At 41.0% G+C, this 17,197-nt stretch overlaps 1 protein-coding gene across 2 annotated transcripts in view; it reads right to left on the bottom strand.

The window, feature by feature from the left end:
* Positions 1-17,197, bottom strand: part of grid1b (glutamate receptor, ionotropic, delta 1b) — a 664,549-nt gene that overhangs the window by 613,505 nt on the left and 33,847 nt on the right. For both annotated transcript variants that reach the window (XM_075457866.1, XM_075457865.1), the window contains exon 2: positions 13,871-14,026. In XM_075457866.1, the coding sequence (XP_075313981.1) occupies positions 13,871-14,026 (156 nt within the window). The remainder of the gene's footprint in view (positions 1-13,870; positions 14,027-17,197) is intronic.

The raw sequence follows: 17,197 nt of genomic DNA, 5'->3' as shown, positions 1-17,197 counted from the left end.
CTGCAGTCTTAGAGCCGCTCGATGTAAATTTTCCATGTAGGAGTGACTCGGGCAGTTCAGGACAGGCCATTAAGGCTTACTGGTATTGACGGAACAGATTTATGGAGCAATAAGCATTGGAAGGAATTTCAGTCAAAGTCTGGAGGAGACCGGAGGAACGGTGAGCGTTGGAAACACCTGAAGAAGAGGACTTCCTCTGCAGATCTTTACTCTGGCTTAACCCAGCAGAGCTCTTAGATCCAAGGACTCAGGTCAGCTGGTCCAGTCCAGAGTCCAGACTAAACATGGAGAAGCAGCATTTAGCTGTTCTGCTGCAAACAAGTGGAACAAACTGCCAGTGGAGATTAAACTTTCACCAAATGGAGACATTTTTAAATCCAGGTTAAAAACATTTCTGTTCTCATGTGTCTATGCATGAAATCTGCACGCTATCTTTGAACTGTTCTGTACATGAAATGTGCAACATATAAATTTGATTTGGATCCACCTGCAGAGTGTAACACCATGAATATGTGATCAGAAGAGTTGTGTAAAGTTGTGAGTTTAAACCCTTTTAAAACGGAGACATATAACACATTAAACTGGTGGGTTTGGCCTCCTCAGCAGCTATGTTTACACAGACCTGTTGATTTAAAAGTGTTCGCTGTAACTGATTTATATCTCAGACGTCTCTCGCCTTCTCACCGCTCTTGCTCGTCTGTTTTTATGTTATACAACCAGTTTAATCTAATTCATCTTCTACAAATCATTTTGAAAAGCGCAAAGAAAGACAAACAGTGAGAAAGCAAGTTCAAGGGAGGGAGAAACGCAAAGTTCAGCCAAACCGAGGCGTAAACTGAGCAAATTACCAACTAAAAGGGAGAAAGACGAGGCCCTACAAATTAAAATGAAGGGGTGAGAACAGACTGCACTTCGTGTGCCACTGATGAACGACAAAGAAAAGAGGAAACACTCGTGGTGAATAAGAGCCGAGAGTAAAGAATACTAATGAAGCCGTTGTTTGTCAGGGTGTCTGCAGACAGAATCACAGAGTTCACCATGAACCGTAAACGTGTCTCCATCTCTTACTAAATGACTGCCGACATAAACCTGGAGCCCATTACAGGTTACAAGAGAATTTATCATCCGTTTTAAGCTCCTTGCTTTCTAACCAGCGATGCTTTGAACGAGCTTCTGAATTAAAGTATTAAAGTGCACATCCACCACAAAGATGGCCCATAAAGTCAGAATTTCAACTGACCAATAAGCTTCTTTCTGTGAACGGACTCTCTGACCTCTGTTCTGCGACCTATGAAACAGTCCAACAGAACCAGCTCAGCACGAGTCTGTCGTCACTTTACTTGTGAATATAATATAAAGCAGCAGCAAACTAAACCAAATCAAATGAAGTGTTTAAAGATTAAAGTTCCACAGACACAACATGTGTCATGAAACACCACAATCAAGGATTTTTTTCCAAATATCAGCATCCCAACAGCTGTTTGAGACCAAATAAATAAGAACTCTGGTTTGTCGTGTCTTCACAACAACATTTTGGTGACAGATTTCTGAGTTAGTATGCGAGTTTGAGTAAGCAGAAGTTCCCGGATGCATACTAGATTCTCTGAAATGTTGGGTATGCATCATGAGGTTACTACTCATACTCAAACTACCCAAGATGCAACGTAACGTGACGTCGTTTCAAGCTAGCTACAACGAGGGCAGGTTCACTTCCTGTTTTCAAAACAAAAGCACCAATTGTATGGTAATGGCTTTCCCTTTGATAAAAGGCAACAGGAATTTTATTTTGGGAAAATAACCAGAAGTGCGTTGCTCACTGCGGCTAGCTTTAGTAGCGCCGAATTCGTGGGAACAAAATTGTAAACAGCCGGTATTTTGTCAGGTTTTCAACACGTTGGGGATCTAAACGACTACTTTCTCACCTGAAAATGTTTCAAATGTTGCTAAAGTTTACAGAGTTTAGAGCTTAAGAGAAATCAGCTTCAGGCCGGCTGATTTCAGCTCGGGCAGGAGCGAAATGCGTTGTGGGTAAACACTTGATGAGTATGCAGTTTCGAACACAGCCCCATCTCGTCAACAAATGGCCAATCTCCAACTACGATACCCACAATTCCACCTTCTTAATGGGGAATGGAGCATTTCTGGATTTACCACAAATAATCCCGACACAGAGCCATGTGAATAATCTCAACGACCAATTTGTAAATTAACCGATATCCCTTATGTGTTTTCCTGAAAAACAAGCCAGCAAAGAGCAAAACGTGCGCTGCAATCAGCTCCCTCACACAGCTGGATCACCAACAAGTGATTACCGCTGTTATACGGAGGAATCGGCCAACATCCCAGCTGTTGGTATGGGTGAACAGATCACGGAGCAGGCTGAAGGCTCAGATTAGCAGCATTAGAGCAAGTCTCACAGCAGCCTTTTATAGCGTTCAAGATGCAAGAAACAATGAGTTATAGCAGCTGACGGAGACTCTGAAACTGTCAGAGATCCAGATCTTTAACAGACTGTGTTTTGGTGCATCTTACAGCTCTGTTTAACCGTAAAGTCGGGGACTGTTTAAACCATCTGAGATGAACAAATTAATCCAAGCCTCCAGAAACAAGGAACGTGAAACAAAGACCACCAGAGAGGGCTAAACTTTGGCTGTTACTGTGCTTTTATGCAGCTAAGATGCTGCTCGTCTTACAGCTCATGTCCGTTACCGGTGGCCCAGGCGTCCAGTTGCACAACAGGGACAGATTTTAATGTTGGCGAAAGGTAAACATGCGGCACCATGTTTTATTCACACTCACACCTCATCAGTGCCGGCTGTGTGTAAACCTGCTGCTGTGGGACAGATGAGGCCAATTTGTCTGCTGAGATCCGACAGCTGGAGCTGTCACTCAAACTGAGACACACAGGTTGAATCAAGTTGTTTAGCATTTAGCAGCTGGTGTAACTCAAGTGTCACCATCTTTGGCAGAAGCAGAGATAAAAACATTTCGCATCATGTGCTTTTTCACGTCTGAGTATTGAAATCCTACCTGATACTCGATAAGACTATTTAGGGCCGTGAAAAGATGAGTAAATGAGCAGGTGGAAATTCAACCAGGCCCAAAATACTCCAGAGAACAGGGACGGGAAATAAAGGGGAAAGTACGAGGAGATACAAAAATGCAGATTAAAAAACAGAAAATGTATTTAATTCAGTCATTTCTCTTCTAATTAAACAGTTACTGAGCTGAGCCGGACAGGATCATAATAAGACAATTAGGCTAATTTGTTGGGATTGAAAAGCCAATTAAAGAATTAGTGAGCAGTGTGACAAAGTTCATCACATTATATCTGTGTTACTAAGCAGCAGCTCAGGGAGCCGAGGAGCTGCTGAGCCGAGCCGTAGCATCGCGCCATAACGGGGTTTATTCAGAATGTGTCTGATTCGTGTTAAAGGATTAGAGACTGTAGGAAACAGCTCTCTGTCTTAGGTGCTTTGCTGCAAAGTCTGGGCGTGTAATCCCGGCGCGCTGGTTCCACAGATGGTTTCGGGAAGATTTTATTTTAGAAGGCTTTGACAGAAGGTTTGTTTCAGCGTTCAGTGTGAGGACGAAGAGCCGTTCCTGTCCGAGAGAAACAGCCGTAAGGACGCTCTGAGCGGCCGAGCTAACGGGGTGAGCTCTTTAAGCAGGAAATGGATGGATGTTCCATCACTCAGCCAGATGATCCGATCTGAAACCAAAACCTCAGAGGCTCGGCCCGACGTGACAAACCGAGCTCAGCACAGCTACTTAACCCTCATACAAACAACTTAATTTCTGAAAAGGGACATCTTTGTCCCCTTTTAAAACGACCCAAAAACATCATATATTAATATTTTTTTCCACTTTTTTTTCATAGATCTTTTATTCCACTTCAGTTCTGATCATAACTACTGAGTTTTCAATTATTTTCAAAAATTTAACCCTCTAAATACTGGTTTATATGATGTAAACGCCAATTTCTGTAAAAAAAAATAAATAAAAACAAAAAACCACAAAAACTGCTAGATTTTCAATATATAGAATGCAAAGTGGAATTGTTGAGTGGGGATAATTATGGTCTGGGATATGTCAATGATTAGCAACAACATTGATTTTTAGGGATTTTTAATTTTTTTTTTATGCCTGATTAAAAAAAAAAAAAAAAAAAAAAAAAACTCATTCATTTCTGAAAAGGAACATTTTTGTCCCCTTCTACAATGATCCCCAAAATACCATATATTAATTTTTTTTTCCACTTTTTTTTTCATAAATCTTTTCTTCCACTTCAGTTCTGATCATAACTAGCAATTTTTCAATTAGTTAAAAAAAAATTAACCCGTAAGATGCCAATTTGAACTTTTTAGCCCAAATTTTAAAGGGATATGCCACCCCCAGGCCAAATTAAGTGTATCCCCGCATTCCCGAGACATAAATAAGTGTGTGGGAGCGTTTTCCTGGTGACCCAGGCATTGTCCGAATCTCACAGCACTGACCACTGCTTGGTTTCGCGTAATACCTCCATGCTAGCATCGCCAATCGAAATATTTCGCCCAACGTGAATTAATTTACTTGATTTACCTTCTAATCACTGTGTGAGTGGTGTACTTTCACATCGAGTGCAAATGACTGTCTAAATCTACACGGAAGTTTTGTTTTGCTCATGTCGGTTTGGGAACTAGTTTCAGGTGCGGAAAACACAGCCGAAGCACACTCCCCGCTACGTCTTTGGGAATCCCCCCCTTCACGCTGGTTTGTTTGAGGAAGTCGGGGGGGGGGGGGGGGGCGTATCCCTTTAAGCCTTTAGGTGCCAGTATTTTCAAAATATGGAATGCAAAGTGGAATTGTTGAGCGGGGATAATTATGGTCTGGGATATGTCAATGATCAGCAACAACATTGATTTTTAGGGATTTTTAATTTTTTTGTTATGCCTGATTTAAACCCCCCCCCCAAAAAAAATATCAAGAAAATACCATGTATTAATTTTTTTTTCCACTTTTTTTTTCATAAATCTTTTCCTCCACTTCATTACCACCAAGTTTTCAATTATTTTCAAAAAATTAACCCTTTAAATACTGGTGTATATGAGGTAAACACCAATTTCTGTTAAAACACACACACAAAAACTGCTTTATTTTCAATGTATGCCGTGCAAAGTGAAATATTCTATGGGGGCTAATGGAATTCCCAATCATCATTAAGAACGGAGAAAGACGGCTTTCAGGGTTAATCGCTTTGACAACCGTCTGCTCGTGGTTCATGTTTGTGAACCCGACGGCACGAACGTGCAGAAAACAAAAAAACAACACCAAAAAACCAACTTGAGCAGAGCTTTATTCTCCAATTCCTCAACAATGATAGCCCCCCCACACACACAAGGCAGGGCGCAAATTCCTCACATTACCCATAATCCACTACAGCCCAGGCTGTCAGCAGAGTCTCAGAGGAGCGAGGATCATGGGAGCTCCGAGAAAGGTCACAGCAAGCAAGAAACCAGCTGGGCCGTAATCAACACACACGGAGAGGGAGAAAAAGTCATCTCGCCAACACCAAGATGAAACAACACAAGCCCTCCACCACACAGATCTTTTTCCCTTTTCCTCTCATTACGCTCCCCTGTCCTCACATTTCCTAATCCGCTCATCTCTCCCTCGTCTTTTCCCCCGTCAGCCTCTCCTTCGGCTCATCTTTCTCAGACCCGACTCCATCCCTCAGCTGTCCACTTTATTTCAGACCAAAGAAGAAGAAAAAAGCTTCAGCTCTCTGCGATGTGTGTGAAACGGTGACAAAACGGGCCGAGCTAAAAGGATTTCTGAACCCCGTGTCTGCCTGTGTGGCCCTTCACAGATAATTGAGTGGGGGGCGTCTGAGTTCCTGCACCAGCTGAAACAGGATATTAAAGCCGATGACATTTCCTGTAACCAAAACCAGAGTCTTGCACCAAAATAACACGGTGCAGGCTGGTGTAATAGGCGGGTAGCAGCCCACACGGTGATGATGAGAGGTGACGATTAACTGGCAGACTAATGACAGTAATTAAACCGGCCTTTTTTGATCATGTTTTGCTGCTATTATAGCATTATAACGGTTAATACACATTTGGATCCGCAGTGTCGGGATGAAGAGGCACCGAGCTTCTTTAGAGCTTCTCCTTTTAAGATTTTAATTACACACTAATGGAAGTGGGCAAAAATAATACAGACAATAAATAGAATAGAAAAATACTTTATTCATCCCCCAATGGGGGAAATTCAAATTAGTCAAGTAGCTCAAAAAAAGTATTAATATTTACAATGATTGTATATTAACAACAACAATAATAATACCAATTCTAAGAAAAATACTACTACTAACTAATAATTATAATAAATGACTAAATAAATCAAAAGATCAAAGGGAAGATCAAATATAACATCCACTTTCACCCCAATAATAAATAATCCTGCTTGTCCCCCTGGTTCTTTGGACCCTGGTTTTCAACAATGGTCTGATAAGAATATTAAATCCCTCAGAGACCTGTTTTCAGACGATAAGCTCATGTCATTTGAACAACTTACTAACAATTACAAATCGTCCAAACAAGATTTTTTTCTCTTTTTGCAAATAAGGCATTATATCAACTCATAGTACAACTCTTATTGATCTCCCTGAAATGTCTGTTATTGAGAAAATTCTGTTTCATCAACAATTGAAAGTGTCTCTGAGCTCATTTTACTGCGTTCTTAATGGTTTTTCTACTACTGGTGTGCAGGGGGTCAGAGGTGTCTGTGACCATAGATGAAGAAAAGAACTGGATACCATTTGGTTTCTTGCAAAAAAAGATCTCAATTTGCGCTCGGACACGAGCTATACAACTTAAGATTCTGCACAGATTACACATTTCACTAGCCTAGAAATCTAGACGCCCCTAGCGACCGCAAATTGAATTTGCTCCGGGGCACAGTCTAGTCATTGTGGTCGTTTTGCGAGGCTGCAAATCGAAACTTAATCGGGCCAATCAAATCGTGAGGAGCGGGGTCGGAGGCCGGGCTACCTAGTGACGACAGAGGTGCGACGTTTCAGTGTGTAGTTCCAGAGAGAGGTAAACAATGGCTGCGCCCAGCGAACCGTCTTTGGATTTGGCTTTGGCAGCGACTCTAGAAGATTTAAATTTACATTTTTCTTTGCAAGACGAACAGATAACTGCACTTAAGTTTTTCTTGAAAAAAAAAGGACGTTTTCGGAGATTTGCTCACCGGGTACGTTAAAAGTTTAATTTACCAGCTTGCTCTGTTGGTGGGACGACGCTCTGATTGGTTGTTCCACCATCCTATTGCGTGGCGTTGAGTGCAGAGGCAACGTAACAGACAACCGTTTATCCAGCGTCACTAGACCCTGTACAGCTTTTTGCTGTACGGGTCTGGCTTGCTAGGCTAACATTTCCCCTCACCGAAGGCATTTCTTCGACCGCTCTGTGTCTCAAGTGTAAAGCTGATGTGGGAACGTTGACGCATTGTTTCTGGTCTTGTCATAAACTTCAAAGATATTGGGTTGAAATTGTAAGTGAAATGGAGAGAAGTTTTCATATCAGTGTGGACATGGACCCCATGTTCCTGATTTTGGGTCTTAAAACAGCAGCTAACAAAAGATTGTATAATATTTAGGGCTGGGACTTTAGCGCGTTAATTTAGATTAATTAACTACACACATATTAGCGGGGTTAAAAAAAATAACGCATTTTAATCGCACACTATAATTTATTTATTTATTTAAATACAGATGGATGGAAGCGTCGACAAGAGCGTGGTTGTGTGCAGATTATGCAACAAGGAATTCGCGTATCACCGCAGCGTATCAAGCCTCAAATATCACCTCAACGCTAAACATGTAGCAGCTAGCGTGGAAGCTAACGGGGCCCAACGCAGCTTAACATCCAAGATTCTATATACTGTGTTTTCATGCATGCTAAATTCAGATTTCAAATAGGGATATGTTCTGTGTTTGCTGAAAATGTTAATTTTCTAAAGGATAAAGTATATGCGATTAAAATGCGATTAAAATGCGATTAATTAATTTCAAAGCCTGTAGTTAACACGATTAAAAATTGTAATCGAGTCACAGCCCTAATAATATTCTAACGTTTGCGGCTAGGAAAAATATTCTTTTGCAGTGGGTCAGTGACGAGGTTCCTTCTGTCTGCGGCTGGCGCAAAATCATTTTTGAACTGATGCCTTTGGAATTTCTTACTAGCGTCATACATCACAGTGTAGATCAGTTCTACAGAGTATGGCGCCCGTTTATGGACCATATCGGTCCAGAACTTTCCTCCACCCTATTAAAAGGACGGCTGTGGACTGCAAGACTGATTCACCACCTTTTGTATCGTGCTGGATGTTCATCTCTATGTAACAGCTGTTTGTTTGTTTGTTTGTTTGTTTGTTTGTGTCTAGTTTTGTTGACACCGTTTGTTGTATGGAAATGAAAATTGCAATAAAAACAATGAAGAAAAATAAATCAATTTAAATAAATCAATTTGAGAAGAACTCAGCAGTCATTGAGAAATAGAAAAACATAGAAATCAATAAAATAAACCATTTACTGGAGCAACATCCCTAAAGTCCATCCTGCCACGAGACGCCCCAAACGTCAAATGGTTCAACTTTAGGAGTTAAACCACTCAGAAGTAAAGTTAAGGACACGAAATTTAAACACATAACCCAACGTTTACCAAACATGTGCAATTAGAAATGCAGAGGAAGTAAAAACCTCCATAAAAACGGTGACCTTCTCTTCTCTCTCACCGCCGCGTACGCACGCTAAGTATTAATCACAGAGTGTCAACGGGTGATAAATAGTCTTATTTTTGTTTACTTCCTGAAAGCAACACTTAGATTTTCATTTCAATAAATGTCACATTTTCACACAACACATGAATAAGCACGAGGGAGTCGAAAAGGTTGAGAAGTTTCCGTGGAAACGGTTTAAATACGAGTGAAAGTCGACTTTCCAAAGTCAAATATTATCATCAGTTATGCTCTAAATTGTAAACTCGGCCTCGGTTGGAATTTAAAGGATTTTCATGCGAGTGCAAACAAACTTCTTTCAACTTTTCCTCTGAGGACAAATTCAATTAAAACAGTTTAAGTGGAGCTGTTGGCTGTTTTTAATCCATATCCACAGCAGAAACCAGCCGACAACAACACCGGGGGGCTAAAAGGCTGTCGGAGATGCCATCCAAGAGGCTCTGAAATAAAGATGGAGGCTTCCCGCCACATCAGGGAGAACTTAGTCCGCACGTTTGATGCTTCAGTGGAAGATAAAAATGTTACAGTCGCAGCTTGAGTCAGAGGATAATGTGTCCATCCTCTCAAGCTAATTACCTTGAAAGTGTTTGCCACAACATCTCAGGAAGTCATCGATTTTCCAGCGTTTTAATGGGTGCTCAATGATCTAACTGCTGCGGTAAGATTCAGCTCACATGAAAGGTTAAGAGCGGAGCCGGGTCGGTGCGTTTTCATCCCAGCGCATCACATCCACAGAGGATATGAAAAGCTCAGAAGCAGCAGACAGGAACCCGCTCACCTGACTGCAAAATGTACACTGTAACGAGTTGCTGTATATTTACAACAGTATCCGACTGTATTTTACAATAATTTAAAATATTTTTATATGTTAAATATAATATTAAATATTATATTAATATTAAATTTAATATTTTACATTTTATTGTACATTATTTTACAATAATTGTAAAATATTTTTATATGTTAAATATAATATTAAATATTATATTAATATCAAATTAAATATTATATTAAATTAAATAATATAAAATTAAATATTTTATTGTACATTATTTTACAATAATTGTAAAATATTTTTATATTTTAAATATAATATTAAATATTATATTAATATTAAGTAATATAAAATTAAATATTTTATTGTACATTTTACAATAATTGTAAAATATTTTTATATATAATATTATATTAATATTAATATAAAATTAAATATTTTATTGTACATTATTTTACAATAATTGTAAAATACTGTTGAATATTCACCCCTCACATGTAAATTAACAGTTAAATCAGTCCTTTAACAATACCAGTAGACTGTAATTTAACAGCATGAAACAGTATTTGTAATGAATTGCTGTCCAAATCCAAAATACGTTATTATTCTATTAAATTAATTACGGTAGATGAGCTGTAAAATTACTAAAACACAGTTATCCTACCGCCATGTACTGCAATCCAAAAAAAACGGTAATATACTATTAAAATAAATAACCGAAAATAACAGTAAAGTACTGCTGCCAGTATTTTACTGTTATTTTACAGGGAAATTCTTTACTGTGTAAGCTTTTGAAGCCTTAAATCAGATCAGTTATGATACAGATCTGACTTTCAGCAGCCACATCAAAGCTGTCACCAAGGCAGCTTTTTACCCTCTCAGAAACGTCAGCAGAATTTAAAGGTTTCCAGGAGAAACTCCTCCATGCATTCATCTCCGGGTTAAAACTGCTGCTGGAGTTTTAACCCGGACTGAGAGATCTGAACACATCACAGCAGCTTTAAAATCTTTACTCTGGCTTCCAGTCAGTCACAGAATAGATTTTAAAAGCCTGCTGATGGTTTCCATCTGTGATCTGTTCAGAGAATATAAAGCCAGCAGAGCTCTTAGATCCAAGGACTCAGGTCAGCTGGTCCAGTCCAGAGTCCAGACTAAACATGGAGAAGCAGCATTTAGCTGTTATGCTGCAAACAAGTGGAACAAACTGCCAGTGGAGATTAAACTTTCACCAAATGGAGACATTTTTAAATCCAGGTTAAAGACATTTCTGTTCTCATGTGTCTATGCATGAAATCTGCACGCTATCTTTGAACTTATCTGGACTGTTGCTTGTTTTTAAATTCATTTAAATGATTTTATTTGTTTCACTTTATATTATTTTATGTATTTTTAATGCTTCTTACACTCCCTGCTGCAATGCTTTTATTTTATGTGAAGCACTTTGAACTGTTCTGTACATGAAATGTGCTATATAAATAAATTTGATTTGTAAAAGTGTAGACAGGTAAAGCAACGTGCACGCTCCGGAGAACAGCTGTGCACGTGGGTCCATGCTTTACACTTTGCGGTGACTTTTTCTGGCATCGTTTAATGTAAAGTGGGATGAATTAAAGACCAGTGGTACCGTTGTAGAGCATTATAAGGACGCTCAGCGGGTGTCATGTTTAATAACTTTTATCAGTTATTTATCTAAGATTAGTCCCCACGTGTAACAAAAGTATTTATTTCAGCTCACATCCAACAGCTGAGGGATTATTAGCACAAAAATATCAAAACAAATGAGGATGAAATACATCCCATCGTAAAATTACTGGTTCAGGCATCTGTTCTATGTGGCTGCTTAATGGAAGAATCTAGAAAAGAGTCAACAGTATATGTTAAAGTTAAGTGGGAAAGAGATTCCAGAAGGGATGTGGCATGATCTGTGGAAAGCAAACCAAACTACGACCCAGTCACTGATATGGAAAGAATCTAATTGGATATTTTGTCCCACCTGGAATCAAAAGTAAGAACTCAGCAGCCATGCTGTGACCACGGGGATCCAGATATTTTGGAAATGCACAAATGTACAGCCCGTCTGGGGGAATGTTCGCTCGGTTCTCTGCATATCTCTGGGATGTGGGATTCCTAAACCCCGTCTGGCTCTGTAGCTCGGACATTTGGACGGATCGGTGCACGTAGGAGACCAACATCTGGCTGAGATACTCCTGGTGGCTGGAAAGAAAAACTGGCTCCAGTCTGACCCCCCCCAGCAACAAACAATGGATCTCAGTTACAGACGATATACCAGTGATGGAGCATCTCACATTCAAGTTGAAAGGGAAATAATTCGCTAAAAGATGGGGAAAACAGCTGTGATATAAGGAAAGACTTGGTTCTATATAATTATATACAGGCTCTGTTGAGGCTATTACTGCCTTTTTGTTTGTTAGATAGTTTGATTCTCTTCTTGTTTTTTGTTTCTGTTTATTTTCTCTGTCCTAATCTTGCATTGTGTCGTCAAATATTGTTAACTAAAGCAAATAAACAAAAAAAAGAAGCTGTAACTCCTGAGCTCTGGTCTGTTGGTCTGATGTCACAGCTGAGAAAAGAGCAAAATACTCCATCTTAAAAGATGTGGCGTGGCCTTTGTGCCTGAAGAAAAAAAAACGTTCACTGAACTGAAATCAAACGTGTCGTCTCATTCTCAGAAAGTCAACACTTTCAAACATGAACAACCCTGAAACGTCTCCAAAGCACTCCGAGACACGAGATATTCAGATCAAAGATGGCACCATAGCAACACTGTTGTCAGGTGTAGGTTTCCATCTAATGAATGAGGCGCTCTGTGGAACTCAGCAAAGCTCCATGATCATGGTTAAAAAGAAAGGTTTCCTTTTAGAGGCATCAGTTACGAGTTCTGAAGCCATTTAAAGTTCAATTTCTGAGACTTTTCATGGCTAATTTGCCAAATTACTGTTTAGCAACGATGCTAATCATCACCTCCGACACATTAAAACAAGTCTTAAGTGTTACTACTCCCACATGCGTAAGAGTACCACGTTCCCAACAACACACAATAATATGTAAGAACATTTCTTTAGAATCATCTTAATCACCTCAGCACACATTATAATCAGCACTCTTCTCTTTGCCAGCATCATCAGCAGTAACACCATCAGCCTTTAATCAGCTCCAGCAGGAGCATCGTCGCTGCCTCTTCCGGAATATGAACACAAGCTCTTTAGGTGCATCGATATTTTAAACGATGAAAGGCCTGCGAGCCTCTTTGGGGGCGATGACAGAGTACAGCTGGACTCAGTGCTTCCCTCTAGCTTCCACTGCACAGAATAAACCAGCATCCAGCACAGATGGAGGAGTGTGTGAGAGGAAAACAGCGAGACAGATGAAAGGCTGTGTGGTGCAGCATCAAAGACCTGGGCTGTGTTCCAAACCGCATACTTCTCCTACTACTCATACTAACTGTTTGAGTTAGTATGCGAGTCTGAGTAAGCGAGAAGTTCCCGGATGCATACTAGATTCTCCTAAATGTTGGGTATGCATCATGAGGTTACTACTCATACTCAAACTACCCAAGATGCAACGTAACGTGACGTCGCCGATCGTCATTTCCTGTCAAAACGGCAGTTTCAAGCTAGCTACAACGAGGGTAGGTTCACTTCCTGTTTTCAAAACAAAAGCACCAATTGTATGGTAATGGCTTTCCCTATGATAAAAGGCAACGGGTATTTTATTTTGTGAAAATAACAGGAAGTGCGTTGCTCACTGCGGCTAGCTTTAGTAGCGGCGAATTCGTGGGAACAAAATGGTAAACAGCCGGTATTTTGTCAGGTTTTCAACACGTTGGGGATCTAAACGACTACTTTCTCACCTGAAAATGTTTCAAATGTTGCTAAAGTTTACAGAGTTTAGAGCTTAAGGGAAATCAGCTTCAGGCCGGCTGATTTCGGCTCGGGCAGGAGCGAAATGCATTGTGGGTAAACGCTCTGCATACTGTCTGATCGATGAGTATGTAGTATGTAGTATGCAGTATGCAGTATGCCGTATGGAAGTATGCGGTTTGGAACACAGCCTATCAGTGTCCTTCCTGAGCAGGAGGCAGCCATGTTTTAAAGAGCGTTAAAGAAGCTGAAACCTGTGTCACTAGCCATGAAGATGCTTCTTCAAGAAACAGCACCAGCCAACCAAAGTCTGAATATCATCAATCCAAGGTAGAACAGCAACACAGACAGACTGAAACAGCTGGAAACACTGCCGTGGAAAGCAAAAAGCGCCCGATACAGCCATCGGGAAATAAACCAGCTTCCTTACCTTCCTGCACCGCCTGGAACGGGTTGTTGGGTTCGATGAGCTTAATCGAGTGCGTGATCTTCTCGCTCTGCAGGATGTCATCACTCAGACTGAGGTCAGACACGGCGAGCTGGAATACCTCGTCATCCCGCACTGCGTTCTCCTCGAATATCGCCCCTGGACAGGTGAAAAAAAGCGGGGAGAAGAACCAGGTTACACAGCTGGAATCAGCAAAAACAACAGAGGGAGCAATATCTGCAAACTAAACATATACCGGCAAGATTTTACAAAGTTCATGACCAAGCCTCTGGGATTCCCATGAGGTCCTCAGGTTTGTTCGTCAGTAAATGTTACAAATAAAGACCCGACAGATGTTTCTGGCATGCCCATTACTTTCTACTTCAAGATGGACCTCAGAGATGAACAGCTGTATTCCACTTGGAAATATCTCTTATACAGTCAGGAACGATTTGAACTCTTTTGTTAAAGGGACAGTTCGCCTCTTGACATGAAGCTGTGTAACATCCCATATCCGTACCATGTACTGTTTGAAGCTACTATTTGCTGTCAAGCAGCCAAACCTCGCGCTGCCGCTCGTAGATGTCGGGTTATTAACCCTTCCACTGCTGCTCGCTTTAACACTGCTTTCAGTCAAAACTGTGTATTGCCTGCATCTTTGCATAATGATGCTGAGGCTCTGAACTCATGGTTTCTAGACACCTGTCAAACTGCCATAGACATCGCGGCTCCTCTTAAGACTAGACGGCATAAAACTAAGTCGGAGGCGGAGCCCTGGTTGAATGAAACAACCCGTGCTGCCAGACAGAATTGCCGAAGAAGTGAGAGAAAATGGAAAAAAGACAAATTACAAGTGTCATTTCAAATGTTGAGGGATTGCTGGCGTCAGTTCCAATCCGTTGTGAAAGAGGCTAAAAGAAAATATTTTTCTGACATTATCCTGTTAAACTCTCACAAGCCACGTGTTTTGTTCAAAGTTCTCAACTCAGCTTTAAATGCACCACAGACCGATGGAATTGAGGCCTCCCCAGCTGTGTGTGAAGACTTTCTTCACTTTTTTATAGACAAAGTCACATCTGCCAGAGCACTTTCTTCACCACCTGCCATTGACCCTTCAGTGTCTGTCCCCTTCTCTGCTGCTTTTGACGCATTTCAGCCGGTGACCCTGCCCTTTGTGCAGGATATTGTTGGTCTTTTGAAGCCCTCAGGCTCGCCAGTGGATTGTGTCCCTCCCCGACTCCTCAAGGAGGTTTTTCAGACCGTTGGACCATCATTTACTGCAGTTATTAATAGCAGTCTGACCTCTGGAGTGGTTCCGGGTAATTTTAAACATGCCGTTGTACAACCGTTGTTAAAAAAACCTGGGCTGGATTCCACTGTTTTGGCAAACTTCAGGCCTATATCCAAATTGCCATTTCTGTCTAAAATCCTAGAAAAGGTTATGTATTCCCAGCTCATGGACTTTTTAAATGGACAAAATATCATTGAGATTTTCCAATCTGGTTTTAAACCATTGCACAGCACAGAATCAGCGCTTTTAAGAGTTTTTAATGACATATTTTTAGCTACTGACTCTGGTCACTGCGTTGTCCTTGTTCTGCTTGATCTGACTGCTGCTTTTGATACAGTGGACCATGAAATCCTGATTGCCCGTTTGGAGCAGTGGGTGGGCATCAGTGGCACTGCTCTGGAATGGTTCAGGTCCTACCTGTCACTTCGAACCTTTTGTGTTGGCGTTGGTGACTCTGTGTCGTCCACTAACCCCCTCTCATATGGGGTACCACAAGCCTCTGTGCTTGGCCCTCTTTTATTCTCTCTCTATCTTCTCCCCCTTGGCTCTATTCTCAGGAAACATGGCATTTCTTTTCACTGATATGCTGATGACACGCAGATTTACGTCCCTCTTAAAAAGCCAGATGCCTACAGTAGTAAGCCATTGCTAGAATGCCTACATGACATTAAAGCCTGGATGTCTCTTAACTTTTTAAATTTTAATGAAAGAAAGACCGAAGTCATGGTCTTTGGTGGCACTTCTGTGACCCCCCTGGTTGATCTGGGGTTGTTAGCACAGTACCAGAAGCCGATCATGACCAATTTGGGGGTAAAAGTGGACCCTGACCTTAAATTTGACAGCCAGATTAAATCTGTGGTCAAATCCAGTTTTTTCCAGTTGAGGCAGCTGGCCAAAATTAAACCAGTCCTTCAAAAACAGCACTTTGAAATAGTAATCCACGCCTTTGTGACCACCCGGCTGGATTACTGCAACGCACTTTATATGGGGGTTAGCGGGTCCTCCATTGCTCGTCTTCAACTGGTCCAAAATGCTGCTGCTCGTCTTTTAACCAGCACACGAAAGTATGAGCACATTTCACCCATTTTAGCCTCACTCCACTGGTTGCCTGTCCATTTTAAAACTCTTTTATTTGCTTTTAAAGCCTTGCATGGCCTTGCCCCACATTACCTTTCTGAGCTGCTCCACCCATACACTCCCAGCCGCTCTCTCAGGTCAGCTGACCAGCTGCTCCTGACCGAGCCCAGAGCCAGGCTAAAATCTAGAGGGCAACGAGCTTTTGCCATTACAGCTCCAAAACTTTGGAACAATTTGCCCCTTCACGTCAGACAGGCCCCGTCACTGTCTCTTTTTAAGTCCCATCTTAAAACTCACCTCTTTTCTCTGGCTTTTAACCCCAGGTAGTGTGTTGATGGTATGTAGATGTGTTATGTGTACATTATATCTTTATATATTTTATTTTATTTTAGATTTGATTTAGTTTTTTAATGTGTTTTTATCTGGCTGTACAGCACTTTGGAAACCTTGTGTTTGTTTAAAATGTGCTATATAAATAAAGTGGATTGGATTGGATATCAGCAGCATCATTTCTGAACATCTTCTTACCCCCTGCTGCGTCCTGTGAGCAGAGTTCCAGCCTCGTTTTGGTGTTGATGAAGGTAGTCCGGCTACTTGGCTGGGGTTTAAAAAATAAAGCGTTTTGCTTCTCAGAACAATATGCGTTCAACAGAGTAATACATTTGCATCACAAAATGGTTCTCCAGGAAAAAGTCAGACCTCACAATCACTTGGCCCTATTTTCTCTCCCTTCGTATCACTGCCTGCTGTGCAGACCGTGCAGACCAAACGCATATTGTTTTGAGAAGCAAAACGCTTTATTTTTTAAACCCCAGCCAACTCACAGGAATTTAATAAATGATTTCGCTGATGTGGGATGTCATACAGCTTCATGTCAAAAGAGGCGAACTGTCCCTTTAAGATGGACAGCCTTATTTGACTTATCTGGACACCCTTTCATAGACTTCATGCAGAGTGGTTGT

The sequence above is a fragment of the Odontesthes bonariensis genome, chromosome 23 (genome assembly GCF_027942865.1).
Source record: "Odontesthes bonariensis isolate fOdoBon6 chromosome 23, fOdoBon6.hap1, whole genome shotgun sequence".
NCBI classification, from domain to species: domain Eukaryota; kingdom Metazoa; phylum Chordata; class Actinopteri; order Atheriniformes; family Atherinopsidae; genus Odontesthes; species Odontesthes bonariensis.
This window is presented reverse-complemented; position numbering and strand designations above follow the sequence as displayed.